The 27,712-nt window shown below is 48.2% G+C and overlaps 1 protein-coding gene across 14 annotated transcripts in view; it reads right to left on the bottom strand.

The window, feature by feature from the left end:
• The window catches only part of LOC144127822 (rifampicin phosphotransferase-like), a 685,750-nt gene extending 660,244 nt beyond the window's left edge, over nucleotides 1-25,506 (bottom strand). For all 14 annotated transcript variants that reach the window (XR_013313574.1, XR_013313577.1, XR_013313576.1 and 11 more), the window contains exon 1: nucleotides 25,181-25,506. Coding sequence is in view for 6 of the 14 variants with exons in the window: in XM_077660767.1 (XP_077516893.1) it covers nucleotides 25,181-25,268 (88 nt within the window). In the remaining 8 variants the exon portion in view is untranslated. The remainder of the gene's footprint in view (nucleotides 1-25,180) is intronic.
• Nucleotides 25,507-27,712: the final 2,206 nt, after the last annotated feature.

Genomic DNA, 27,712 nt, shown 5'->3' with positions numbered 1-27,712 from the left:
TCAAATTCCGTGCATATGAGTGTCACATATAATAGGGAGTCTAAAATAAAACTATGAAGGAAAGAGGTGTCAAGAAGATGACGTAGATTAACCGAAGACTAAGGAAGATGTAGAAGCATTCGGTGAGGTGGAGAGAGATGATTGGTGGGGAAGAGAAGAAGGAGAAGACGACGACAAGGCTTACGTGGAATAACGCCAAGGCTATAACAGGGCGAAGGAGAGCGAGGCACGGGGGAGAACAGAGAAGCGGAGGCTCTGGTGGGTCAGGGACGCTTCGGCTGGAAGAGAGCGGCGCCGGCTACTGCTCCGGTGAGTTCGCGTTCTACGGCTTCGCACCGTGGACTTCCTGCCGATCCTGAGCCCATTCCGGGGAGTCAACGGAGGACCCTACCACCTGCTACGGCCAGGGGTGTCTCCAGCGCTGTTGCCACCCATCCGGGCGGTGCCCCCAACGCCAACACCGGCATCAACTCCACGGGCGCTTGGACCGGGAGCTTGTACGACGCAGCAAACAACGCCGCAAGCGACACCAGCCCAAGCACGTCGAACGCAACCTCGACGCCGGCTATTGGACCCATACAGCGCTGCAGCCGCACCGAACCAACCGTGAGCATGAACGCCGACCACTAACAGTAGAACGCTAGTATTACACGCTGGGAGCAGTGTTCCCGTGTCGTGTGTATTTACAGTCTTCGTATTTTGTGTTAGTTTTGTTGGTTTTGTGTGGTAGCGTGTGTGTCACGTAGGGTGTATTAAATGTGCGTCTGTGTGGGTACACCTGTCGCCTAGTCCATTCTTTTCTTTCGGTCCGAGTGTTCTCCGGGGAGATCCGTGACAAAGAGAAGTGGCGAGCCTGCCAGGATTCATTTCCTTTTTTCTTTTCACTTTGCCTAGGATCTTTCCGACTTCCAGACGGCAGAAAGGATGGATTTCGCAAAAACATTAGAACTGGCGCTCAAGTTCGAGTTAAGCTAGGAAGAGGCGATGTGTCTCCATGAGGAGAAGGCAAAGAGGCAGAAAGAGGAGCCAGATAGGCTGAGTGAGGAAAGGGCGCAAGCACGCGCAGACGCTCGCGAGGCAGTAGAGCGAGAGGCTAGAAGGATAGAACGGCAGAAGGAGTTTCTTTTGTGGAAAGAGGCGCATGTCGCAGGAGGATATGAGGAGATCACGGACAGTGATCAGCGTTTCTTAGCGGGTAGAGAATCTCCTTGACCGGCTAGAGTTTGTCCAAGAAACCTGATGACTCCTTTTGATGACAACAGAGATGATTTGGACGCGTATCTGCAACTATTCGTGCGGATAGCTTTGGGGAAAGGCTGGGAGCGAAGTGAATGGCCATGGCATTGAGCACGTGTTTAGTCAGAGAGGCGCTGAATGTGTTTGTAAGGATGCCTGCTGCTGATTCCATGGACTAGAAAAAAGTCAAAAAAAGGCACTCCTCCAAAGATTAAGGCTTACGGCAGAGGGTTTTCGTGAGAGATTTCGCACCGCGAAACATGAGGATTCTTGAACCGCTAAGCAGTTTTCCTGCAGGCTGACCAACTATTTTGATAGGTGGCTTGATATGTCAAACACAGAAAAGAGTTTTGAGGGGATGCGTGACAAGTTGGTCACAGAGCAATTTTAGCCTGTTGCAGCTCAAAGCCAGCGCTATCCTGAAAGTTGTGTTCATTGGAAGAGTTCGCCGACACTGCAGACCGATTCCTCGAGGCTCAAGGGCTGAGAAATTTGAGTAAAGCAAATGAGGAAACACAAAGGGTCCTAGAGATAGATGCCACAAAATTAAGAGCATATGGCGGTGCATTTAAGGCGCCAGTAAGGTATTTTCTCTGCGGCAAGGTGGGACACCGTGCAGTTGACTGTCGACTAGTAGCATTACCCAAAAGACGCAGGTTGTGTGTCAAGGTTGTAAGAGGAGTGGTCATACTCTGGATGAGTGCCGATACAGAACGCAGGACTGAGCTGCATGCGTTGCCGACTGTAGGGTAGAACTTGTCACGCTACCCGAAGTACCACAGCTAAAAGGAGAGGGAACGCCGCTGGGAAACGAGACGGTGAGCGGAACACCAAAGTCGAAAGCAGCAATGTCGGTGGTGGTTCGGCAAATATGGGACCGTCCTATATTGCTTTTTATTGACAACGGAGTCAACACAGTTTTGGTTCGGAGAAGCCTGGTGAAGGACGAGGATCTTACAGGGGAAGCGTCGGCCGTCACTCTTGTAGATAGCGCAGTGAAGTAAAGTACCTTACCGAAGCCATGATTCTAGTGTCCACGCCATATTATACTGGACAGGTAGTGGCAAAATACGTAGAGCAACCCATCTACGATTTCATCTTGGGAAACATTACGGGTGAAAGAAGTGTCGAGGACTCCGATCCCGAGTGGAGGATGCTCGACGTTGAGGAACATCCAAAGGAAGAAAGGCCTGCGACAGCTCACGCGGGTGCAGTCAGTTTCTAGTCGGCCGTGGAGACAAGGGCTCAAGAGACAGCCCGAGCAACGCGGCGTCCGCTCTCTACTCCCGTTACAATGTGCCTGAGCGTAACACTGGGCGAAATTGCAATTAGGCAAAGAAAACACCCGAGCTTGAAAGCCTGCTTCGAAAGAGACGGGGAAAAAGTGAAAAGAAAGAAGAGTCGTACGTCATTCGAATATTAATTGGTAAATGGTGTTCTGTACAGGGAATGCATAGTTAGCTCAGGGAGACGGTTCCAACAGCTGGTGTAACCGAGAGATATGAGAGAAACCGTGTCACGCCTAGGACATGACGCCATTATGGGCGGACACCAGGGTGTTCAAAAAACGGTGGCTAGGATCACCGAGGAGTTGTTCTCGCCAGGTGTCCAGAGTGACGTTAAATGCTTTGTTCCCTCATGTGACGTGTGCCAGCGCACAGTTCCGAAGGGAAGAGTTGGTCCCGTACCTTTGGGCAAGATGCTAGCCATCGACCTACCGTTTCAAAGGGTGGCTATTGAGATTGTGGGGCCAATCTCTCCAGTATCCATCAAAGGCAATAGATATGGGCTTACTCTCGTTGACGTGGCCACTCGTTATCCTGATGCTATTCCACTGAGGACTATTGACAGTATCCAAGTGGCGAAGGGTCCTGTGGAAATGTTTTCGCGTTATGGGTTCCCGAGGGAAGTTTTGAGTGACCGGGGCTCGAACTTTACATGGGAACTAATGAAGGAGGTTAAGCGCCTTTTGTCAGTAAGGCAGTTACTGACAACGCCTTACCTCCTGATTGGGATAGATATCTCCCCGCTCTTTTGTTCGCAAACGAGTCTTCGTTTCTTGCCCTTCGAGATGTTGTATGGGAGAACCGTTAGAGGTCCACTAACAATACTCAAGGAGCAGTGGGCTAATAAGGAGATTGAATCAGATCTAAAGACAACATACACATACGTTCTTGAGTCGCGGGACATGTTGGAGGAAACGTGCAGGCTGGCACATCAAGGCCTGGAAAGGGCGCGCGAACGCTATAAGGGATACTGTGACAAGAAAGCCACTCACAGAAATCTCAATCCAGGCGACAAGGTTCTCATCCTGCTACCCACGGATCATAATATGTTACTGATGCAGTGGAATGGCCCTTACTTTGTGACACCGGAGAAAAATGACATGGGTACTTCAGAATAACTGCCTGAGGGGCGAGTTGGTGCATGATGAGTCCTTCCTGTCCTCAAGTACATATGCTCATCGCTCACATCGCTGCTTCGACCTGCCGTGCAAGATTCATCTCATTTTGTCTCCGCAAAGGACTTGTCCCCTCCGAAGTGAATGCCTTTTTTGGTGTGATTAAGCCGTCTATTGGACACGTCCAGCGGCTCTGCCGCATTCTGAAATCTGAACTGTGGAGACAAGCACGTTTGTTTCATGATTGGTTGCGCGTGTTGTGTTTCACCCTGAACCCAGACCGGCTCGCCAAAAAGGAACTGGGTGCTCTAAGACTTCTTTCTTCGCAAACCGCGGAATTTTTGTGGAAACGCTACCTCACTGTTCTCCCGCGGAAGCCTGAAAAGAAGAAGGTGAAGCCTAGGAGCCTGGTCGTCCTTGGGAATGCCTCCGTTCCAGAAGAACTTGCCGCTACTCTAGTGAAAGGGCCGAAATACAGTGTTCCGCCCAGAATCCCTGCCTTCGAGCTCCTCTCCCTGAACAGGAAGTCGGCAGATAAAGCTGGTGAGGACCGGGAAAGATGCCTTTTGGACGGTGTTGACGAATATTGCAATTGACCTTGCAATATTCTGATTATGCTGCTGTCAGTGTTGGTTCTGTGTCTCGGGTGCAATCAGAATGCTTTTATCTTTTTGGAAGTTCTTATCATTTTTCTGTAACTTTTATTTCTGTTTTGTTCTCTTGTGCTGTATTGAATTTTACTGTTAATGTACTTACCCCCCCCCCCCCCCTACAATAATGCCTCTCAAGGCGCTGTAGGTACCTTGAATAAATGAATAAATGAATAAATGCTGAGGATATCCCGGAAAAAGGACCTTTACCCGGAGGAGAGCACGCAACACGTTGTGTCGTTCTTCAAGGATAATGACCTAAGACTTCTTCAAGCGGACAAAGAAGGTGGTTTTGCGGTGGTTCTAGCTAGCCTTTTGAAAGAAAAGGCGACGCAGGCCATATTGAAGAACTTTGTTCAGGTGAAGAAGAGTGCCTGTAGAGTGAAAACGAAAGCCATCTCGTTGTGCAATGAGCTGCAGCTTTGCAGGCTGGCCAAGGGAATCAGCGATTGCAAGAAAGGGTCTCTTGATGTGTTTTTACGGTGAAATCCCATAAGCCAGACATGCCATTCAGATCCATTGTTAGTGAGAGGGACTCTTGGCAGCAAAAAGTGAGCCAGTTTCTTTTGAAGCATTTGAAAGGACTGGAAGTGGACGACCCCCTCACCACCAAGAATTCTACAGATGTGACAGCTTTTTTAAAAGACCAGTCCTCTATCGGATATATGTTTTCTGTGGACGTTGAAGATTTATTCTATTCAGTTCCGCACAGCGACCTTTTCAAATCCGTACGGGAATGTATTGAGTATAATGAGCCCATTGCATTTCAGAACTCAGCTGGACTTAGTGTCGACAACTTTTTATCACTACTAGAATTTTACCTTTGGTCTACGTTTGTTTCCTTTGAAACTGAAATGTACTTGCAGAGAAGAGGCATTTGCATCGGCTCCTGCGTTGCCCCAGCGTTATGTAATATATTTTTATCAACTATTGACCGTGATTTAGCTTCTTCCCTTGACAGTGGTCCAGTCCTGCGAATTTTTAGATACGTGGATGACTTCTTGGCTATACTAAAAACCACTAACTCTGCATTGACGCTCCCCAGCACAGTGGAAAGAATCTTATCCGCGTTTAGACAACAAGGAAAAGGACTGGCTTTTACTCACGAACTACCAGACAAAAACAGCGTGCTGTTTTTAGATATTAATATCAAGTTTTCAGATGGGCGAGTGTGCTGGATGTATTCCCCCCGAGCAAAAAAGGAACTGCTTCCGTACGCATCAGCGCACTCAAAGACAGTAAAAAGGGCTATCGCTTCTCTTTGCCTCGAGTCTGCATTGCTTAAGTCCTGTGCTCACATGGCTGAATCTAGCTTCAACCATCAGATCGAAAGGCTTCAAATGGCTGGCTTCCCGTGTTCTGTCGTTTGCAGCGTAGCAGAGACCCTCCTTCAAAAAATGAAAGGCAAGAAGAAAAAATCCCTTGCTAAGCCGGGATCAAGAAGACCACAAGTGGTCCCCTATATACACCGAGTGGCGCACAGTTTGAAGAAGGTTGCTGGCCGGTTCGACTTTCCTGTCGTTTTCTCCACGCCAAAAAAGCTGAGCGGGTTATGCACGCGGATCGACCAGACGAAGAAAGCCCTGTGTGAAAAGAGGCACGGCAAGCAATTCGTATCCTGTGCTGTCGGAGTGGTTTATGAAATCCCACTGACGTGTGGAAGGGTCTATATAGGCCAGACGGGTCGCTGCATTAACGACGGGGCATGGGAGCATGAGAAAACGTCAGAAAGCGGAGGCGGGTCAAATTTGCCTCCCCATTGTAGAGACTGCAAGTGTGAGCCGGTGCTTAACGGAATAAGGATTCTGGGCAGGAGTCGCGATCAGGTTTCGCGTGAAATACTGGAGGCCTTTATGATAAAAAAGAAAGGAAGCACATGTGTCAGTGACGCCTCGGTATTCCTCCGTAGAAATGAAGTTTCCTTCCTACACAGTTTTTTGTGACGTCATGTTCTGTGCTACTTTTCAGCCTAGCATTTCTTGCGGCCGTCTGCTGTTTGTTTAGGTGGGTTGTTAATTGTTTTATTGGTTTTACATTTCTTTTTCTGACTGCTTTTGCTTCATATGTTCGAATCTGTTTTTGCTACGATTGTTATTTGTTTTTTAATTTTTATGTTGTTTTTTGGTTTCTGACTGCTTTTGCTTCTCCTGTATGATTCTGCTGTTGCTACGATTGTTTGACACTGCTTTTGCTAAGAGATGGCCCTTTTGTTTCGGTTTTTTTTTTAATTCCATTGATCAGAGTTATTTGTTAGTCTAATCTGCAGTATATAGTCTGTTAACCTGATGTAGCGGCTTTTCATACCACGTGCTGGGTTCGAATTGATAATGGGATGAGTATCATGCTTGAGCGGAACTGTTTAAATATGCCACCTTTCCATAGAATAAACAGTTGGTAGTGTGCGCATGCGGTGTCTCTTTCTTGTCTGTGTCCTGATTTGCGCAGCCGTTCATTTCATTTCATTTCAAAAACGACATGGATTATGAATTATTGAGAAATAACACCAAGAAGGTTTTCCATGCAAACATGTTGAAAAAGTACGAAGAGTTCCCGTACAGTGCGCCCCCAAGGTAGCATGCTCGGTAGTGGCCGAGGAGACCGATAATGTTGCCGAGGTGCCCACGTGCAGTGGCAAGAAAAGTGTAAGATGGAATAAGGTGCTAACAAACCCCAGTTTTAATGAAGACGGAAGATCACAGAGAAGGCCCTACTCCAAAGCAAAGGGGTTGTGTTTTCGGATGTTCCGGGCAAAACGGATGTCATATGTTGCAAACTAGATCTCTCTACAGATAGACCAATCAGCGTGTAGCAATACCCACTACCTTTAGTAGTTCAAGAATCAAATGAAAATGAGGTGCGGATTATTTTGGAGCTTGGTGTGATTATGAGGTCGTGGTCACCATACAATGCGCCTCTCGGTGTTGTCAAAAATCCCGATGGTACTAACCGACTGTGTGGATTTTCGTCGGCTTATTGACATCATAGTACCCGATGCCGAACCTATACCAAGAGCGGAAGTGGTCTTCGCTAAGGTGGCTCACAAAAATTTTTTTCTAAATTTGACTTAGCTAAAGAGTATTGGCAAATACCAATGCAAGATTCGTCTAAAGAGAAGACTGCCTTTTCGTGCTCGGCGGATTTATTCCAGTTTAAAATCATGCCTTTTGGTTTGAAGACAGAATATGCAATATTCACGGAGCTGATGAGGGAGGTTTTAAATGGGCTCCAAAATGTAGAACACTATATTGATGAAATCCTTGTGGCAACAGATACATGGGAAGAGCATGTAATTACACTGGAAAAACTATTTTATGGAATTCAGCAAGCCAGGTTGACCATAAAACAGGCAAAATGTGAGGTGGTCTTTGAAGCCATTTCTTTTCTCGGACACAAGCTGGGGATGTGCCGCATAGCAACGAAAGACGACATCTTGGACAAAATACAGCAGGCCCGGACACCGACAACCAAGAAAGAGGTACAATGGTTCCTGGGCTTAACGGGAAACTACAGGGACTTTATTCCCGATTATGCCCACATAGCCGATCCGCTTGTCGAACAAACTAAGAAGGGGACAAGCAATAAGCTGAATTGGACTTTTGAACATGGAAATGCCTTCAATGATGTTAAAATGGCATATGGCAAAACCGCTCGTTCTGCTTTCTCCGAATCTGGATGAAGAGTTTGTGCTTCGCACTGATGCATCAGACCGAGCTTTATGAGCCGTACACATGGAAGAAGAGAATCGCTTGCTACGTCCGGTATTTTTTGCAAATAAGAGATTATCGGCTAGTGAACGCAACTACTCCACTGTTGAAAAGAAATGTTTGGCGGTGGTGTGGGCAGTAAAGAAATTCCACATTTATCTTTATGGGAGACATCTCAGAATTCATACGAATCATCAGCCGCTTGAATACTTATCCAAGGCCGAAATGAACAATAGTAAAGTCATGAGATGGTGTTTGGTCTTGAAGGAATACTCGTTTCAGGTGGAATATATTAACGGCAGAGATAACGTTGGAGCGGACTTCATGAGTAGGACCAACTGAACAGTTCTAGGCATCACTGGGATGTATCTTGTTGTTGTGGATGTTCTTGTTATGTGATTATAAAAGGGAGTGAGTTGTGGACATCAACATGTTTATTAACTACTCTATACGGAAAACGGCAGTGGTGTGTTAATGTTCCGAAAATGCAGTTTGGTGAGCTGTGTTAGTGGTGTGCTTTTGGTCTGTGCTGGACATCTGCGGTGTGTTGTGTCCTTGGTCCGGAATCGCCAAAGAAGATAGTCGGTTGGCTGGATGGCTTGAAGATGAGGATGACGTGAACAGTTTTTCATGAAAAAACTCTTGAGAAAGGGCGGGCCTTCTCACATATAATAGGGAGTCTAAAATAAAATTATGAAGGAAAGAGGTATGAATCAGACGACGTGGATTAACCGAAGACTAAAGAAGATGAAAGGAGAAGCATTCGGTGAGGTGGAGGGAGATGACTGGTGGAGAAGCATTCGGTGAGGTGGAGAGAGAAGGTTGGTGGAGAAGAGAAGGAGAAGACGACGACAAGGCTTACGTGGACTAACGCCAAGGATGTAAAAGGGCAAGGGAGAGCGACGCGGGGAACGAACAGAGAAGCGGTGGCTGCGGCGGGTCAGGGACGCCTCGGCTGGAAGAGAGCGACGCCGGCTACTGCTCCGGCGAACTCGCGTTCTACGGCTTCGCATCATGGACTTCCTGCCGTTCCTGAGCCCGTTCCGGGGAGTCAACGGAGGACGCTACCATCTGCTACGGCCAGGGGTGTCTCCAGCGCTGTTGCCACCCATCCAGGCGGTGCCCCCAACGCCAACAACACCGCCATCAACTCCACGGGCGCTTGGACCGGAAGCTTGTACGAGGCAGCCAACGACGCCGCCAGCGACGCCAGCCCAAGCACGTCGAACGCCACCTCGACGCCGGCTATTGAATTCATAGAACGCCTCAGCGGCACCGAACCAACCGTGAGCACGAACGCCGACCACAAACAGTAGAACGCTAGTAGGAGACGCTGGTAGCAGTGTGCCCGGGTCGTGTGTATTTATAGAATTTGTGTTTTGTGTTAGTTTTGTTAGTTTTGCGTTGTAATGTGTGTCTCACATAGGGTGTAATAAATGTACGTCTGCGTGGGTACGCCTGTCGCTTAGTCCATTCTTTCGGTCCAAGTGTTTCCCGTGGAGATCCGTTACAATGAGCATTCCTATTTCAAAACGTACTTTCTACCACATGTACCGTATTGTTTGGAACATAGGCCGATCGTTTTTTTAACACATGTTTTGTTAATTGCTACGTCCGCTTATACTCGAGGAATTTTTTTTCGTTGTATGCATAAAATATGACGACAACGCGTAAGAAAGAAAGAAAGAAAGAATCACGCAGGCGCCACCCCCACGAAACGCCAACAGAAGACTGCACAGCAGCCGTTGCTATCCGTTGCCGACGTCGATAAAAGAACACGCTAGAACCTGGCTCCCATATCGACTGGCTGCCAATGTTGACCTCATTTTCTCTTCGAGTGGTGGTGTGGGCAAGTTCGGCGGCAGTGCAAGTTTTGACCTTCGGCGCCAAGCAGACGGTGTCATTATAGTGCTGCCTACAAGAGAAAAGTAGCGTTTGCTGCAGAGCAGCCTCCAAACCTGCAGGCCTGTCGGGACTTCGGTGCGGACAAAAAGAATGTTCGCAGTTGGACGGAGCAGCGTGAGGAAGTTTTTGCTTGCGCCGCAAAGACGAGGGCCTCCACGGCCCCGAAGAAAGGCCGCCATTCCGAAGAGAAATCAGCAGTGGCAGAGTTCATGAAATCGCGAAGATCAGCGGCACCTGCAGTGACCACAGAAATTCTACAGGCCAAAGCAAGGAAGCTGGCAAGCGAGCGTGGCATCTCACGGTACCAGTGAAACGCGCGAGCCAACTCCAACGCTCCAACAGGCCGTAGCAAGCACGCGTCGCTAGGAGCTGTAGCCAGCTGGATCGCTGCAGCCTGTGCATGGTGACATTCCGAAAAGCTTGGTTGCGCGCTCATCCCGTTTGGTTGCGCGCTCATCCCGTTTCCAGCGCACTAGATGGCGCAGAATATTTTTCACTGTAAGAGAGGCCATCTAAGGTTCCAAGAATCTCGTCTGGTCGGGTAGTGAATTCATGTCAAAAGAAAGAAATAACGGCGACCAAAAAGGTTGTTAAAAGATGTTAATTAATGACGCTTCGACTTCCGTACGGAAGCCGAGTTCACTTAGCTACAGTGTACTAGAATAGGAGCAGAGTGTTCAGACGGCAGAGCGGGCCTCGTAATGCTTTGAAGCCGGGAACGTGGACGTGTCCCGGATGTATGCGGTGGCGCTGCTGTCGCGCCGACTGTACGGGTGTGTTCTCCGTGCGTTGCGGCCGGCTACACCGTGCTTGCTTAGCTCCACCTTGCTTTTGAAGAAAGTAGGTATTTCGGTCAGTTGGGCCGCGCGCATATTTTGCTGAACTGTAAGCACTTTATCATGTAAATAAAGATATTTGCGAATGAACTGTGCAGCCGCCGCGGTGGCTCAGTGCTTATGGTGCTCGGCTGCTGAACCGAAAGACGCGGATTCGATCCCGGTCATGGCGATCGAATTTTGATGGACGTAAAATTTTAGAAGCCTGTGAACTGTGCGATGTCAGTGCATGTCAAAGAACCCCAGGTGATCGAAATTATCCGGAGGTCTCCTCTACGGCGGCCCTCATAGCCTCCTTCTGAACAGTAGCGCAACAAGACTGTAGCGCAACAATTTATGCCCCAATTACTAATACCGTTGATAAAGAATCCCTCCAGGGCAATCTTAACCGCATTCAATCATGGTGCAATCAGTTGTTCATTAGGCTTAATCCCAATAAGTGCAAGCTCATGTCTTTTCATCGTAGTCGCAACCCGAATTTACTTATAAGATTTCTGATTCTCCTGTCGAACTTGTTCTGGCCTATACTTACCTCGGTATCACTATCAGCAATGACTTATCATGACTCGAGCACGTAACAAAGCTAATACCATCTGCGATTAAAATCTAGGCTTTCTTAAACTTCATCTTCACGACGCCCCTCAAAATGTAAAGCTACTTGCTTATAAATCATTAATCAGGCCAAAACTTGAGTATGCATCCGCCATCTGGAATCCACAGCAAGCATACCTCATTGATTCATTAGAAGCCGTGCAAAACAGAGCCGCCCGTTTCATTCACCGCTCATACTCATCCTATATTAGTGTTTCATCTCTCAAGCTACAGTCCCAATTATACAGTCTTTCCCTCCGTCGCCGTATTTCTAGTCTGTGCCTATTTCACAAATTTTATTATTCCTAGCTCAAATAGCATCCATACGTCTGCGCACCGCCATCACGCACGTCTCACCGCATTGGTGACGCAAGTAGGTGACGTGGCTTTGTGGGGGCCATCACATGCCCATCGGATTGTGAGCTAACTGCCCACTGTTGCAGGTGGCAGTTAAATTATTGATAGGCCGCGAGAGGTTGCTCGGAAAGAGCAACCTGGATCGCACAAGCTTCACCGGTGGCAGCACTTGCCGTTGCAGGGCAGTGGCGCATCGCTTAACCGCTGCACCATTGCTCCCGGAGCGGTGTGAGGACTCTCAGGGATCTATGACTGGGAAGTGGAGAGTGCGGAATTCCGCACATATGAGCATTAACAAACTAACGCTATAGCTTCATATCCGTGTGGCGGAGCTTAAGCGTCCCTCCATTTTTTAGTCCTGGCTCCTTTTTTCTATGGAAGGAAAATACTTCAACAGGGTGAGTTGTTGGGCTAGTTGGTGTTCGGATTTTACAGGCATATTTTTAGCGCAAAGGACGGGACGAGATACAGACAAGACGAGCACGGGCGCTACTGACAACTGCTTTATTGAAGAAAGATCGAGGCATATAAATACATATCTGGCCTGCGCCAGCGCTACCTAACAAGGAACTTGGAATCACAGCAGATGACGCGATAGGAAATTGATCTCAGCATTATACAAAACGACAGACGTGTCACTAACGCAGTTCTGACCCCTTTTCCTGATAAAGAAAGCTTCCAAAGTTTCACGGGCAGTTTTTTGACAACTTCTGCCAAGGATTGAAGCACTCCGGAACCGTGGCTCACACTTGGTGCAAGCAATGCAGTGGGCAACTAAATTCGTGCGTTCCTTATTGTACATATCTTTAGCATGCTCCCGGAGTCGATCGTTTACGCAGCGCCCTGTCTGGCCGATGTACACCTTGCCACATGACAGGGGAATCCTGTACACGACGTTCATAGCGCACTGCACAAACCGTTTTTCGTGGTTCTTTTTACAGCCCCTTTTTTTGTCTTCGCAAGTAATGCGGCGGCTCAGCTGAGCAAGTTTCTTAGGGGCTGAAAAAACCATAGGCACGTCAAACCTATTAGCCACCTTTTTCAGGTTGTGGGATACCTTGTGCAGGTACGGTACCACTTCCGGCTTTTGCTGACCATCCATAGTCTTTGCTGCAGATGCGCGCTTACCAGGATTCATTTTCTTGAGCGTTTCCGCGACTGCCATCACGACCGACCCAGGGAAGCCGGCTGAAAACAGCCTACCCAATTGATGCTCAAAACTTGCCTGCATCTCATGGACACACGACTTCCTTGGCGCCAAATCCAAGCAGAGAGTTGCTATGCCTCTCTTTACTATTTTCGAATGAGAGGAGTCGAACGGCAAGAGCTCTTTTTGTGCTCGGGGAGAATACGCCCAGCAGACGTGCTTTTCCCTGAACATAAGCCTCAAGTCTAAAAACTGAAGAATCCCTTCGACTGGAAGTTCGTAGGTAAAACTGAGCCCTCTGCCATGTAGTTTAAAATCATCAAGAACACACTGTAATGTTCGCTCATTAGAAATGGGGCAGAGGTTGTTTAAAACAATTAAAAAGTCGTCCATAAAACGAAAAACTTTAAGGACTTTGTCATTGTTAAAATGATTAAAATGATCGTGTAATGATCGTGTTTCGCCTTCATGGGGACATGCAAAAAGAGTTTTGAAGATCTTACGCTCGGAACTGTGGCGCCAAGTGCGTTTATATTTCGACTGGCTGAGGACTGCCATTTCTGCTCAGTTTCCGGAATGGATTGCTGACAAGAGATTCTTCTCCTTGAAACGTGAAGCAGCGCGCCTGACTGAATTTTGGTGGAGCTACAACCTTCGATGGATCCTTGGTACCTTGGGGAAGCCGAAGGTCTCTAAACACCGAAAGGGAGGCCTAATCGTGATGGGTGGTGCTTCCATTCCCTCCAACATTTCGAATCTTCTTGACAAGGGTCCCAAGTTCGGACTGGAGCCCTCGGTTCCACCACACGAACTCGTAGCCTTGAATAGGAAAATGGCTAAGAGGGCCCAGCAGGAAGACTGGGAACGATGCCTCTTGGAAGGAATCGACTGCTTGGCCAAGAATGTGAAAGTGACTGGTCCCAAGTGTGCTAAGGATGGTTTGCAGAATGTTGTGAACTTTTTCAAGGATAATGAGCTCTGTCTTTTGCAAGCAGATAAGGTGGGTGGCTTTGTTGCCTTGCCTAGGTCTATGTACAATGAAAAAGCAGCTTCGGCGGTTACCAAGAACTTTGTCCTAGTGAAAAAAGGCCAAACAAGAGTTAAGACTAAAGCAGCCGAACTTTGCAAGCGTTTAAATCTGGAGAGGCTCGCAAGGGATATTGCAGTCAGTGAAAGTTCCGCGTTGCAGGTGTTCTTTAGTGTTAAAACCCATAAACCGGATTCCCCTTTCCGCACTATTGTGAACGAAGGTGGTACATGGCAGCATTGTGTCAGTAAGTTTCTTTTGAAGGTGTTGAATGGCCTTGTGATAAATGACCCCTTCCTCGTGAAGAACTCTACCGATATAGTTCGATTTTTTGAAGAGAATAGTGACGTGAAGTATGCCTTCTCTATCGATGTTGAAGAGCTCTTTTATGCTGTGCCTCACCCTGAATTGTTTGCTGCCGTCAAAGATTGCATAGATGAAAATGGTGCTGTGGCTTTCCAGAATGCTGCAGGTTTGACGGTAGACAACTTTTTAGGCCTTTTAGAATTTTATCTTCGTTCCACTTTTATCAAATTTGACGACCAGTTTTATCTACAGAAGAAGGGCATTTGCATTGGTTCATGCATCGCCCCTAGCTTGTGCAACATTTTTTTATCATATATTGATCGCTCTTTACACGATCATTTTAATCATTTTAACAATGACAAAGTCCTTAAAGTTTTTCGTTTTATGGACGACTTTTTAATTGTTTTAAACAACCTCTGCCCCATTTCTAATGAGCGAACACTACAGTGTGTTCTTGATGATTTTAAACTACATGGCAGAGGGCTCAGTTTTACCTACGAACTTCCAGTCGAAGGGATTCTTCAGTTTTTAGACTTGAGGCTTATGTTCAGGGAAAAGCACGTCTGCTGGGCGTATTCTCCCCGAGCACAAAAAGAGCTCTTGCCGTTCGACTCCTCTCATTCGAAAATAGTAAAGAGAGGCATAGCAACTCTCTGCTTGGATTTGGCGCTAAGGGAGTCGTGTGTCCATGAGATGCAGGCAAGTTTTGAGCATCAATTGGGTAGGCTGTTTTCAGCCGGCTTCCCTGGGTCGGTCGTGATGGCAGTCGCGGAAACGCTCCTCAAGAAAATGAATCCTGGTAAGCGCACATCTGCAGCAAAGACTATGGATGGTCAGCAAAAGCCGGAAGTGGTACCGTACCTGCACAAGGTATCCCACAACCTGAAAAAGGTGGCTAATAGGTTTGACGTGCCTATGGTTTTTTCAGCCCCTAAGAAACTTGCTCAGCTGAGCCGCCGCATTACTTGCGAAGACAAAAAAAGGGGCTGTAAAAAGAACCACGAAAAACGGTTTGTGCAGTGCGCTATGAACGTCGTGTACAGGATTCCCCTGTCATGTGGCAAGGTGTACATCGGCCAGACAGGGCGCTGCTTAAACGATCGACTCCGGGAGCATGCAAAAGATATCTACAATAAGGAACGCACGAATTTAGTTGCCCACTGCATTGCTTGCACCAAGTGTGAGCCACGGTTCCGGAGTGCTTCAATCCTTGGCAGAAGTTGTCAAAAAACTGCCCGTGAAACTTTGGAAGCTTTCTTTATCAGGAAAGGGGGTCAGAGCTGCGTTAGTGACACGTCTGTCGTTTTGTATAATGCTGAGATCAATTTCCTATCGCGTCATCTGCTGTGATTCCAAGTTCCTTGTTAGGTAGCGCTGGCGCAGGCCAGATATGTATTTATATGCCTCGATCTTTCTTCAATAAAGCAGTTGTCAGTAGCGCCCGTGCTCGTCTTGTCTGTATCTCGTCCCGTCCTTTGCGCTAAAAATATGCCTGTAAAAAGGAAAATAAAGTTGGCTTGAACTTGACTTCTTTACTCTTACGATGTACGTGAAATGCAGTACTGGCTCTTCAGCTGCCTTGGACAGTTAAAAAGTGTAAACGTTAAATTTAACTTGAAATTTGCGAGCTACGCTATAGGTTATCAATCAGGTGCCAGGCTTAGCGTCTAACAGGTCAGTAAGCGCAAGAGGCACACGAAAATTTCAGCCCCTGAATAAAACCCTCATAACAGAGAGCCACAAGCACACTTGCCTGAAATTATTTCAACCTCTGCAATTTCAAAGGATCCTGCATACTGACGCTGTATAAATGATCTCAAACGTTATTGAGCATTATGGAGAATAATTTAAATTTAATAAGCTTCTTTCAGCTGAATATTGCTCAAACGGCACTGAACACGGTTTTAATAGCTTTCCTGAGAAAAAGATGAAATATTGTACTGTTTGATTATAGATTGCACTGTATGTTTCTGCTCTTTCATACAGCAAAATAATATATAACCGGCACGCCCTTCGTTACTTATACATTCGGTGTGCAAAGTCGTTACGCCGTTTGCATTCCCCCCTCTGTGCAGTATGTGCTCGCTATAAAGGAACCGATGTGCTTCGCGAAGCATCTCAGGAAACCCGTAAGGGAGCCTGTAAGGGAGTCTGTAATCGGCGCTGCTTAATCGATTGGCTCTAACACGCTACACCTCCATCAGAGGACTGGGATTATTGTTTAGGCACTAGCCTAGCAGACTGCGCAGATTTATTGCTATTTGGTTAAACCTTCACAGAAATGGCGTAAAAACAGCCACAAAAGCTGCAACATTTATGCCTGGTAACTAGCGCAGTAGACATTATTCAAAATATCTGCCCCTTTCCTGTGGTCCAAGTGCCCACCCACTATGAAACTGCTTTTTCTTTTCATTTGTTTCATGCATTCACGAAGAATGTTATAAAAAAATGGCTGTGGGTTTGCGGTGGTTAAACGTGGAGTGACGCGATAGCTACATCTGGCCCCAGTAGAACTAGCTCAGTCGCATTGCAAAGTCAGTCTTTCGCCACTCCATTTCGCTGGGCGTTACTTCTTCATCTTCGTCCCACTTGACACGGCGCATGCGCAGAGTTGTAGCAGCTGTTGCGCGCCGCGTCACCGGAAGCAGCAGCTGCTCCGCACCACGTGGCCAGCCCACGTGACCAACCAATTGACCAACGGCCGCACCACGGGATCAACTCACGTGACCAAAGGCGCCGCCACCGAGCTCAAGTGGTGCCACGCTGAATGGTCGAAGAGGTGGCGTAGTGTAGCTATCGCTACAATAACTGCGTTTCACCAGCTTGGACCCGCCATGGTGGCTGTGGTTAGGGCGCTCGACTAGTGAACCTGAGTTCGCGGGTTCGAACCCGGCCGTGGCTGCCGCGTTTTGTTGGAGGCGAAACGCCAAATGCGCCCGTGTGCTGTGCGATGTCAGTGCACGTTAAAGACCCCCAGGTGGTCGATATTTTTCCGGAGCCCTCCACTACGGCACCTCTCTCTTCTTTCACTCCCACCTTCCTCCCTTTCCTTACGGCGCGGTTGGGGTGTCCAACTAGATGTTAGACAATTACTGCGCCATTTCCTCTCCTCAAACATGGCTGTGGTTTAGCTCTGGTTAAACCTGGAGTGACGCGATAGCTACATCTTGCCGAGTGGAACCAGGTCAGTCAAACTGCAAAGTCAGTCCTTCACCGCTCTGTTTCGCTGGGCGTTCCTACTCCATTTTCGTCCCACTTGGCACGGCGCATGCGCACAGCTGTTGCAGCTCGGTTTCGCCGGCGCGCCGAGCCGCCGGCAGCAGCAACTGCTCCGCACCATGTGACAAATCACGTGACCACATACTTGGCTGGCCATGCGACCAACCACTTGACCAGGGGTGGCCACGGCGGCCACGCTGAAGGCTCGAAGAGGTGGCGTAGTGTAGCTGTCGCTACAAAAACCAATTTTCATTTTCAGCAACTTGGCAAGGCTCTCGGTGCCGTGCATTGCAACACACACCCCGATTACCACGCCACATGTTGAACGGCTCGCGCACGCGCTCTCCACAAATACTACGGGTCCGAGAAGGACGCCGTATCGGTGGAGGCGGCATGCGCGGGCACGGCTGCAGCAGTGGCGGTCCTAGATCACACGGGCTGTCCACTAATATCCGCCCCCTCCCGACCACCGCTACTCCAGAATCAGCAGAGAAGGCTGCAATAGCTGCTGCATTGCTCCCACTGAAGCTCGGTACATTCTTTCCGACTCAAAAGCTGCAATACCAAATTTCGCTAGAGGTCGGATCCACGAGACCGCCTACCACGTGTTGCACTCAATTTCCCCTTAGCCATCCCGACAAGTGGAGCTGATCTGGGTACGTGCGCACTCGCCATATACTGTTAACGAGGCCGCCTATTTCCACGCCAGAGGACTCAGAAACCGAGCGGCGGCGGACTCGGGCCACGGCAACTCGAGACAGCGCATGCATACATTCAGCAAGCTAACGCAGGCCTATCGAGCCGAGCGGCAGCTGTACCCTTCACTCATCCCTTACCATCCGCCACTACATCCTGTGGCGCCGTCGGCAGACCCGAAACCTCCCCACCTCTACCTACTACCCTGCATGCACCCGGGTGCCTTCACCCTATCTTGTTCCTTGTGCTATCGCCCCACTGCAAAGCCCGGCTGATCCTCCCCCGCCGGGCTCGGAGCTCTCCACCTCGGAGGAATGGGAGGCCTCACGGCGCGCGACCAACCCGCACCGCAGAAGACCAACGCCACGCCGGCCTCGGATGTGATGCAGAGAAATGGACTGTCAGTCATCTAGTGCAGTGAGGCCGTGTCTGGCCCAGGGTAGCAGCCCACACCAGTGGACATTAGAGCTTTATCTCTGTCTCTTCCTTATATTGTACAAAGACGCGCACTCTCCTTGGCTCCGGCAGCGCGAGCATGCACTTACTATGTGTGAAGTGACACTAGCACAGATAAGCGGCATCGTGAGTTTTCAGCAAACGCGCATGGCGGCGCACCGTGATGTGCCCCTGGTCGCGTGGCGCAGCGCAAAGCTCCTCTGGCTATGGATCCGAGAATCCCATGCTGGAATCATGGCCGGCTCGTTTTTGTTTTGCAGCTCCATGCAGTGGGTTGTCAAACTCTGTCGAAGAAACTCTCTGGCAAAACTCTGGAGGTGATATACAGAATTGTGGAAAAGGAAACTTGGCGCAAATGGAGGAAGTGTGGAGGAGTAAAGCCCGCGTACAGCAACCCTTTAATTGCATTAACATGATGATGCTTGCTTTCGCGTCAGCGATAAATATCAATTAATCTATGTTCCTTAAGGCGACCGGCTTGCTTTTGTCCTTTTGACCCCATTGGGCCCGATCCCCGGTGCATTGCAGGTTCTACTTGGCATAACACTTTCGCTTGCTTCGATGCCCTGGATATAGACACGGTCACTCACCAGAATTTCAGCTTGAATATCAAAATATAAACAGATCACTGCTCCATCTCACACATTGAGGGTTGTCTACAAATGCACTTTCTTAAAATAACAGAGTTTGATCAACAGGACACCGCCTTCCAAGAGAACTTTGCTCTTCCTTTGTTGCAGGTCAACAAGAACCCTACAAGAAATAATGATATTGTGATATTTTTGCGGGCTGGCTTTTGATCAGAGCATGACGTTATTTAATTGCAGAGTGAAGTCGGTATTGAATGATATAAATAATTTGTCAATATCATCGCCGGGAAACGGTGCAAGCAGGAAACGCTTCGCAACTATTCGCAGCTTGGCCGGCGTACCACCTTTTCGGACAGCTCGCAGATGCTAGTAGCCACACTCTTTGAACCTCTTTCGTCTAGGTGACTTTAGGCCCGATTTTTCTCCTTGAGCCGCCTCGGCCGCCTTCTCGAATCCGCGTGCTAACGCATAGTGCTACGGCGTCAGCCAACACGACGACTTTTTAAGGCCTCTCCACGTTTGCGTGACGTCACCGCACTGCGACGGCCCAGTAGGTTCGGCTTCCGCGCTCGCACGCATTTCAAAGTGCTGATTATGTCTCTCGAAAAGAAAACTACCTTTTTTTTAAATCGTGTTTTGCTTGCCCACACCCTAACCGAATGTTTTTTTTGTTCTTGTTTCTTTGAAAGTATAAGCAGTTACATTTTAGCAGACTTTTACTGACTTTATATCAAAGCGCGCATGAGTGAAGATACGTTCGTAATATTTTTTTTTATTGAAAATGAACAACGCAGAGGACTTTCACAAGTCATATTTTATTTTCAGATGAGAAACACGTTCAGTAGGAGTAGGAGGTAAGGAAACTGTTACAGCACTGAATCATAAAATGCAGTAAGTGAAGCCAACAACAGAAAAGCTGTAAACAGAAAGCAAACAAAAGAAAATATGCAGAATATATAATAATACAACGCAAAAACTGGTTTCGAAACTTAAAAAAAACTAACAAAAACAGTCACAAGCACACAGAGTAGTCAATTCTTCAATGTCTTCAATTTTCTCTCTTTTTCTTTTGCAGCCTTTTCAACTATAAGTTGATCATTTTTTCTTTTACAAAGGTTATTTAGAAGCGTGTTTGCCGCTGCACTTAGGACATAGTGCATTACCAACTGCGGAGTGTGCCCATTCTCACACACATCAAAGTCAATGCCGTCGTTTAACACATCATGTGTGAGTGCCAAGAGAGCCTCCTTTGATTTGGTAGTGCATGAAACTGTGTCGCATGCTGTTCGCTTCTCAGTTTGTCAAGAACTATCTCAGCAGTAAGAACAGCATTTACTATGGCAGGCTGTGGAAACTTGAGACTACCACGAGTCATGGCCTTGACTAACTCCCCACCTTCTACTTCAATTTCATCTTCTAGCAGTAAATTTTCTTTGCAAGTCATGCATGACAGCTTTTTGAACGCAGCGTGGGCACAATAGCCAGCAACGTAAGTGGTTGCTGGGAGATTTGGCGCCTTCGCATAATCGTCGTCCGTTACCTCAATGTCAAACACTTCAAGTACTGCATCGTTTACTGCCACCGCATCTGTTGCAGCCTCAAACTCTGGGAGCTCCAGAATGTTCTGCAGACGAAGCTTTCGCTCCGACTCATAGACATGTCTTATGGAAATGTGGTATTGCGCACCGGAGAGTTGGCGGTATTTGCCAAACCTCTCTTCCAAGCAATCAGTCTGAAACTTTCCTAAAATACATACTCAAAGTTCATTTCATCTAGGCAATACCTAGTCACCTTTACCAAGGTGTCTATCGTGAGTCGGAGCGCACTGTGAGTCTCTCTTTTAAGTATGCCTGTGTCAAATTTGAGAGACTGCCACAGATCTAGCCACTCCACTATACTTAACAGAAACTGGATCTGTGGGCTTGACGCTGATGTAATCGGTGACTGCAGCTCATCACGAAGTCGAGTACCCTTGTTGCATGTCTGTTGCATTTACAATGTTCCACCACTTTGTTATTGTTTCAGGGATATGTACAGTACCAGACACATGATCTAGCTCAAGTCTGGGCCCACATGCTCGCAGAGCTGCTGCCGTAGACGGGCTGAAAATCCTTAGCGCAAGCTTGACATTCTGTCGCTCAATATTCGATGGGTTCAGAGATTTAGACGAAAGTGTTGGTGCTGATTTAATCAGCTGACCCTGTTCTTTCGAGTGAAGTTCTCGAAGTTTTAAATGAAGCTGTAAGTATAGGTGGCTTTATATTAGGTCCTGTGGGGCTAGGAAAGAACATGCATGTTCCAGCATTTCGCTGATTGATCCAGTTATTCCTGATGCATTTTATTAAGTGTACAGGATCAATCAGAAAAAACAGAGGACGTTTAGAGTCTGCAGGGTGTGGATACACACTCTGAAGTTTGCAGGGGGCCCCAAAAAGTGACATTGTTTTCCGGTTGATGGAGTTATTGTCAGCTATGACTGCGATTATACGCAACCCAACATGCTCTAGCTGAGTAATGATGCTATGCAGAATAGTGTGAAGCTGCTGTGCGTTGATGCGCTCTACTGGCAGTATGTGCACAACATTCTTCTGACGCGAAAGCAAGCTTTGCATCATAAAAACATGGGCTGTTTTTGCTGCAATAAGGCTATTTGTAGCCGCACCAACAATTACTCCTCCCTTATAATCAAAATACGGCTGCAGGTGAATTTCGTCCATCATGAGTACAATTTTTTCATGCTCCGTCATTGCTGCGACAAGCTTCTTTGCATACGATAGGAAAGAAGTGCCTTGCTGTTCAGCTGCCGGGCTTACGCTGTAGGAGTTACATATACGACGTATTGTAGATTGATGGGGTAATCTAAGGTTTCCGGAACTGTGAAGGAACCTATAAGCATGCGGAGAAACTGTAAATAAAATGCTTGAGAATACCAGCAACTCTGCAGAATACCGGGATGACCTGCTATGCTTGACAACAAGAAGAGAAACTAGCTCTTTCAAAAAACTAACTGCATTGGGTTGTTCAACATCTGCCAGTTCACAATTTAAGGCATCTTCAAGCAGGGAAAGTGCCAACTTAAGCAAACCATCAAATGTTTCTTCATGCTTAGACAACAATTTTCCGTGAAACGACTCTACAGCATCCAGCAGACCTATCAAGCAACGGATATCATGTACTGTGTGAGGGATGGTATCTATGCCATCAATTGTAGTCAGCTGCACATTTCGGTAATGAACTTTCACCGTGAGGTTCTCTAAGACCGTGACTGACGACAAAACACGAGGGACGTCATCAACAGCAAGATTGAGAAAAAGGACGCAGGCAGGTCGAGAAATAACATTCCAAAAATCAGAAAGCTTGATTTGAGGAAGGCACTCCAGTAGAACTTGGAAAGTGTCAATCTTGTTCTTTGCTTCTTCCTCCTCGTGTGTCTGGAGTGACATGGCGATGGCATCTCGTAAAGAAGCTGCTTCAAGACGCATTCTCTATTCAGTCGGTGCTTCTCGGGACGTAGTGGCGGGCGCAGAAAGGTACGCGGGACAGTTCAGGGATACACTGGGAATGGCGTCGGAGCTGAGACGAGCGATCTTCAATTTTGCCTTGACGACTTTGCCCGTTTTTGAGTCCACATACTTAGAAGTCCGAATGTCTGATTCTTTAAAGTGCCGCTCGCAGACCTGCAAAGCCCAGCGCAGATTAAAACGTTAGCATATTTAAGATGATTAATTCCATGGGTGCAATAGCAATTAGCGCAGTGAAATATTTCAAATTTAGAATATTTCCAGCTCGCCCACTAGGCCATGTTGTAGCGCATTATGTACACACAGCTACGTTGCGGAATAAATATCACGCTTTTTCGACTTACCACTGAGCGCTTTCCGGGTTCGAAATCAGCACGTGGAATGGCTTTCAACCATTGCCTCCTTCTGTCAGCATCAGCTGGGAAAGTGAAGACGCGCACAGTCTTTTCTCCATCGTAATTCCCGCGGCAGCCGGGAACACAACAGCGTCCTGGCATTTTAACAAATGGCTCAGGAACTGTCACACGCGCACAGCGCTTTCACAGACGTTTCCCAGGATTGCACTTCGAGTATTCACAGCCCGCAAGGAAGCTTCAGCAAATGACACAGAAAGAAAGAACGGCGGAGGAACAGCATGTAACACACGACACGTGCAGCACATGTTCAAACACGACGGTAGTGATGTTTACAGCAATCGCGATGTCTCCTTTCAAATGATTGCTTTCAACAATTTACTAGAAAAACTGCACAAAGTAAGCTTTTAAAAGATTGAACAGTTTCCAGAAATGCGAACGAAGATTGTTACATTGAACCAGATATCTTTCATGTCTTTTAAAACGGTGAAATTCATTATCTTCAATTTGCTATACGCAAATACGCCTCGGAGTACTCCGCACTTCAACAATTTGAAACAGCGCGGGAGGAGAACGGCGGCAGCGGCTGCCAGGAGGTGCTGCCGCACCGGTCGGCGGTGGCTGCTCCCGCGTCGTAGTGCGGTGACGTCACGCGTCGGAGGAGAAATCGTGGAGAGGCCTTAAAAGTCTAGGTGGTGTTGCGTCAGCCGCTCAGCTGAGCGCGTCTGTGCCCGGCATCGAACCCGCGTCGCCTCCCTCGCTCGCAATCGCCCAGCCCATGAGTCAAATCCTGCCACGCACAACTCTGGACGAGACGAAGGGCGACCTTTGACGATGACATCGACCGGCCCAACGCTTTCAGTTTTGTGTCACTCCGTTAGGCGCCGCCACCTCTTGGCTCACGCAGTCGGTACTAGCCCCGTTAAAACAATGTAGCCTTTAAATATTAAGGTTCTTGTTGTTCCGATTCATGTGTATAGAAATACCAGCTTCGCGCAGTATGCTGCATTGGTAGCACAAACTATTTGAAGCCGCTTTGTAAAATAGGCTCTGCACACAGAGTGAAGTATTCTACATAAGCGTGTAAGTACACACCATGGATAAAATAAAAAAATATCAATCAAGGTCAAGTGATCTCAGGCGCATCATCCGCGCTACCGAGAAGCTATGGCTGAGGACAGCCGATGGCACCCATTAGAAGATCACGCAAAGCAGCGGTCTTATCCCAGCACCGACTGCCTGCTACTGGGCACCGGCCTTGTTGCATGGCTGCTGTGCACATTGACTCTCGCGCAGTTCCCTGGACACCTGAAATAAACTCTTAGACCAACTCCACTAGGCCGGCATCGACAGACGGTTTAACGAAAAAAAAGGTACTCCACAGGAAACGGAGTTTTTATAGTTTCTTAGGCTAGAAGAGAGGTTTCAAAATGTACCAAATGAAGGCATTATCCCTGCTGGCCATTCTCGCAAGGAGCTAAGGCGACGCCAAAACAGTTTGTTATGCGCGCATCTCTGAGTTAGGCTAGGCCATTCACTTGCAAACGGACATCACGCAGTGATTCTCGGCCTCGACCTCGGAAGTATCACTGGAGTGGCGGTAACAAAAATTACCGGAGTACCTTTAAGTGTTACTAGTGAGAAATAATCGCAGTTCTGTTCAAATTTCATTCCAATTATATTTCATTTCTATTCGAATCATATTCAATTCCTTTGAAGTGGCGCATATGTAAGCACTAGTACTGACTGTTACTGGGTGACATTTTGCGCTTTCGAGCGCTTGATGATATTACATCGTTTCGACGAATCGCGAGTTTTAAACGCAACTTTTGGGACCAAGTTGTTGGCAGCCATGGGTTCCCGCTTCACTGAGATATCTAGTGCTCTCGCATTAAAAGTATTCTGTTTATAAAGCCAATTCTCTCGGCAATAAATGCCTCTTACGCTGCCGGGCAATCATCGACGCAGCCAGAAGTGGCCAATGGATCGGTCTCTACAAATGCAAAAATCCGCCGTAGTTGTCCTTGGTGACTCTCTAATGCCAGCTGCCACACAGGTGCGCTGTGCCGTGGTGCTGGTGGCCGGTTGCAGCGACTGAGCGCTGAGGGAGAAATCGTCGTTCCTGTTTCCGGCGCCTCATGCCCCTCGAAAGTACGCGGATGTAGTGGAGCGTCATGAGACTCACCTTGGCCCAACCAAAGGGAAAATCCCCGCCGGTAGAACTGCGCCAGTAGTGCCCACAGGGCCGCTGCCAGCGCCGGAGCCGCCCGCATGGTTCTGTCCGCCGCGGCGACAGCGGCCGCCTCTTATCCGCGCAGATAGCCGTGAGCTCCGATTAGCGGCGCGTGCCCTACGGCTGTGCTGCGCGCCGGAGAGCGAACGAGGACGAACGCTTCCTCCCCCCTTCGGACACGTAACCTGCACTGCGGATGGTGGGCGTCTCAATTCAACGGAGCCCCGCGGCAGACGACGCGCGGCCGCAGACGGCCCGGAGGCGAAGCCACAAGTCAGTTCAACCATGGACAGCCAAAGAGAATGTAGCACTTTTTGTGCGTGTTCGTGTTGACTAGTGCGGGGAATCAGTTCCGTAATATGTTAGGTAGAAGATAGCTTATCAGAAACAAAAGACAACCACATGCCACCTGTGGAAGCCAAGCCAACGGCATCCGCCTGCCGCGTGCAGTGCTCTTTTAAGTGAGATACAAAGGGTTTCAGATGTGTTCGTGTTACGAGCAGCCTAACCTTCAGAGTGTTCGCTAGCGCCACAGAAGCTCATTAGGTACAGTAACGTATGCGACGTGCGGTGATCGTGGGTTGATTCCTCCAGCGGTTGTCTTTTCCTATGGTTATTAAGAACTTGTTTGTTACCTGATTTATTACGCAGTAGGCAAATAACCTACGCGAATCAATACGAAGATTCAAATTATGTTGCATTTTCATCTGCTCTCAAAGGCCTGTTTCGTATGGGCGTCCGTGAAATCTTAACGTCTGCTTATCCTGTGCGCTAGCTTTGCCTCTTTCTCTATAACACGACGCAGTGCAAACACAGCTGCAGAACCAATCCTATTCGCCGCTAGCACTCCAGCGGTGCGCTGCGTAGCAGAGAACAGGATAAACGTCGGAATTTCACAACGCAAGGCTCACCGACGAATAGTCTGCTTTCTGAGTTCCCGCTCTGTAGACCCTCGTTGGTGCAGGTAACCGCAGCAGTGTGTCGTCGCGCCTCGGTAAAAACGTTAAAATGATGCGCTTCAAGCGCACGCAAGGGCTCTAAAAGAGAGTTACATAGAGCGCCGAGCAGCTATGGTACTTCCTATGAAACCTGATGCGAACACCATGGAGGTAGGTTATATGAAAATAAAACCGGCTAAATTAACATTGCCATTCGTGGTTCTTTGTTTCGCATTTCGTTAGAGAGCAAAGGCGATATTTCACTTCAGATAGGCTCTCAAATTCGATCGCGTGGCGAAACAGCTGATTAAAAGCGCCGGCCAAGACCAACACGGGTAAGCAACGAGTTTATTTCCGTTTGCGTGGTTCGATCCTTACCGTCGTGGTTGTGCAGGTGAACTTAATAAAAGCAGTGCACGTTTGGTTACAGCGAAATACGTGACTACTGAACATACATAACAGCACAACATGCGACTGCAGGCAGGCGGAGGGCGGAAAGTTGACAATTAGTGGGCTCCAAAAAAATTAACGAGTTGCTCACGCGCATCTAAGAAGTGCTTTTTGTGATGCTGCAATCGCATATCGTAGCCAGTGGAGGTAGTTGATGATCTTTTTTTTTTCTATTTCGCCCTTAGTGGGCACAAGTATGCCGCAGTCATGACTGAAAATTTGCTCTGCTAACATCGTTTACCACAACTGCAAATATATGAGCCCTGTTCGAACAGAGTGACAATAGGCCACGGCACGAAGAGTTCCGCAGCCTTGCGAACGTTTCTTAAAACTGCAAGTGCCAACTGTTGCTGTCATGTGGAGAGATTTATACTTATAGAATGGTTAAAATATTCTTGGTGAAGTCGCCGAAAAAGTGCGGGAAAGTTTAAATTCAGTGGCTGCTTCGAGCCTCCCAGAAAGCGGTTAACATTTACCGCATATTCAGCTGAATAATCATCCCATGTGGCTCAATGCGGAACGGCCGATTTACCCGGCGCACTTATAGGGCCAGCGTTAAGTAGAAGGACGGCGGGTATCTTCTCCCTGACGCCTGCGCGGCCATCTGGAAAGACGGCGATGGCAACACGCTCGGCCCTACCTTGTGTCGCCGTGCCTTGCGGCGCTCCTGCCAAGACACTCCGCAGAGCGTCCTGGCTCACCTCTGGGAAACTCCGCAAGTCGATGACGAGCGAGGCGTGGCTGTTGCGCAAGCGTCGCGTCAAGGATTTACATCGCGCAGCGTGACGATGCGTGCTGTACGTGAGGATCTCGCGGCAGTGAGGCAGAGAAGTGCCTACGGAACCAGACACCCTTCGCCGCTCAGTTGGAACTGGCCTCGACCGGCTGGCTTGCAGAGGTGCCTGTGGGTGAACACGCTGTGCAGCTCGACAGACAGGCCCCCCAGCGCCGAGCCTCGGGAACCAGGATCGCAGTTTCAGTCCCGGGTAGCTGATAATTTACTCCAGGAGTATAAATACCGCGCCAAAGTAGGACAGGGAAAGCCACACAAGAAAAAACCACCGACGGCCTAGCTCTGTTAAGCCAGGATATACGT

This window comes from Amblyomma americanum, chromosome 4 (genome assembly GCF_052857255.1).
Source record: "Amblyomma americanum isolate KBUSLIRL-KWMA chromosome 4, ASM5285725v1, whole genome shotgun sequence".
Lineage (NCBI taxonomy): Eukaryota > Metazoa > Arthropoda > Arachnida > Ixodida > Ixodidae > Amblyomma > Amblyomma americanum.
The sequence above is the reverse complement of the archived record's forward strand: the minus strand, read 5'-3'. Positions and strand labels throughout refer to the sequence as shown.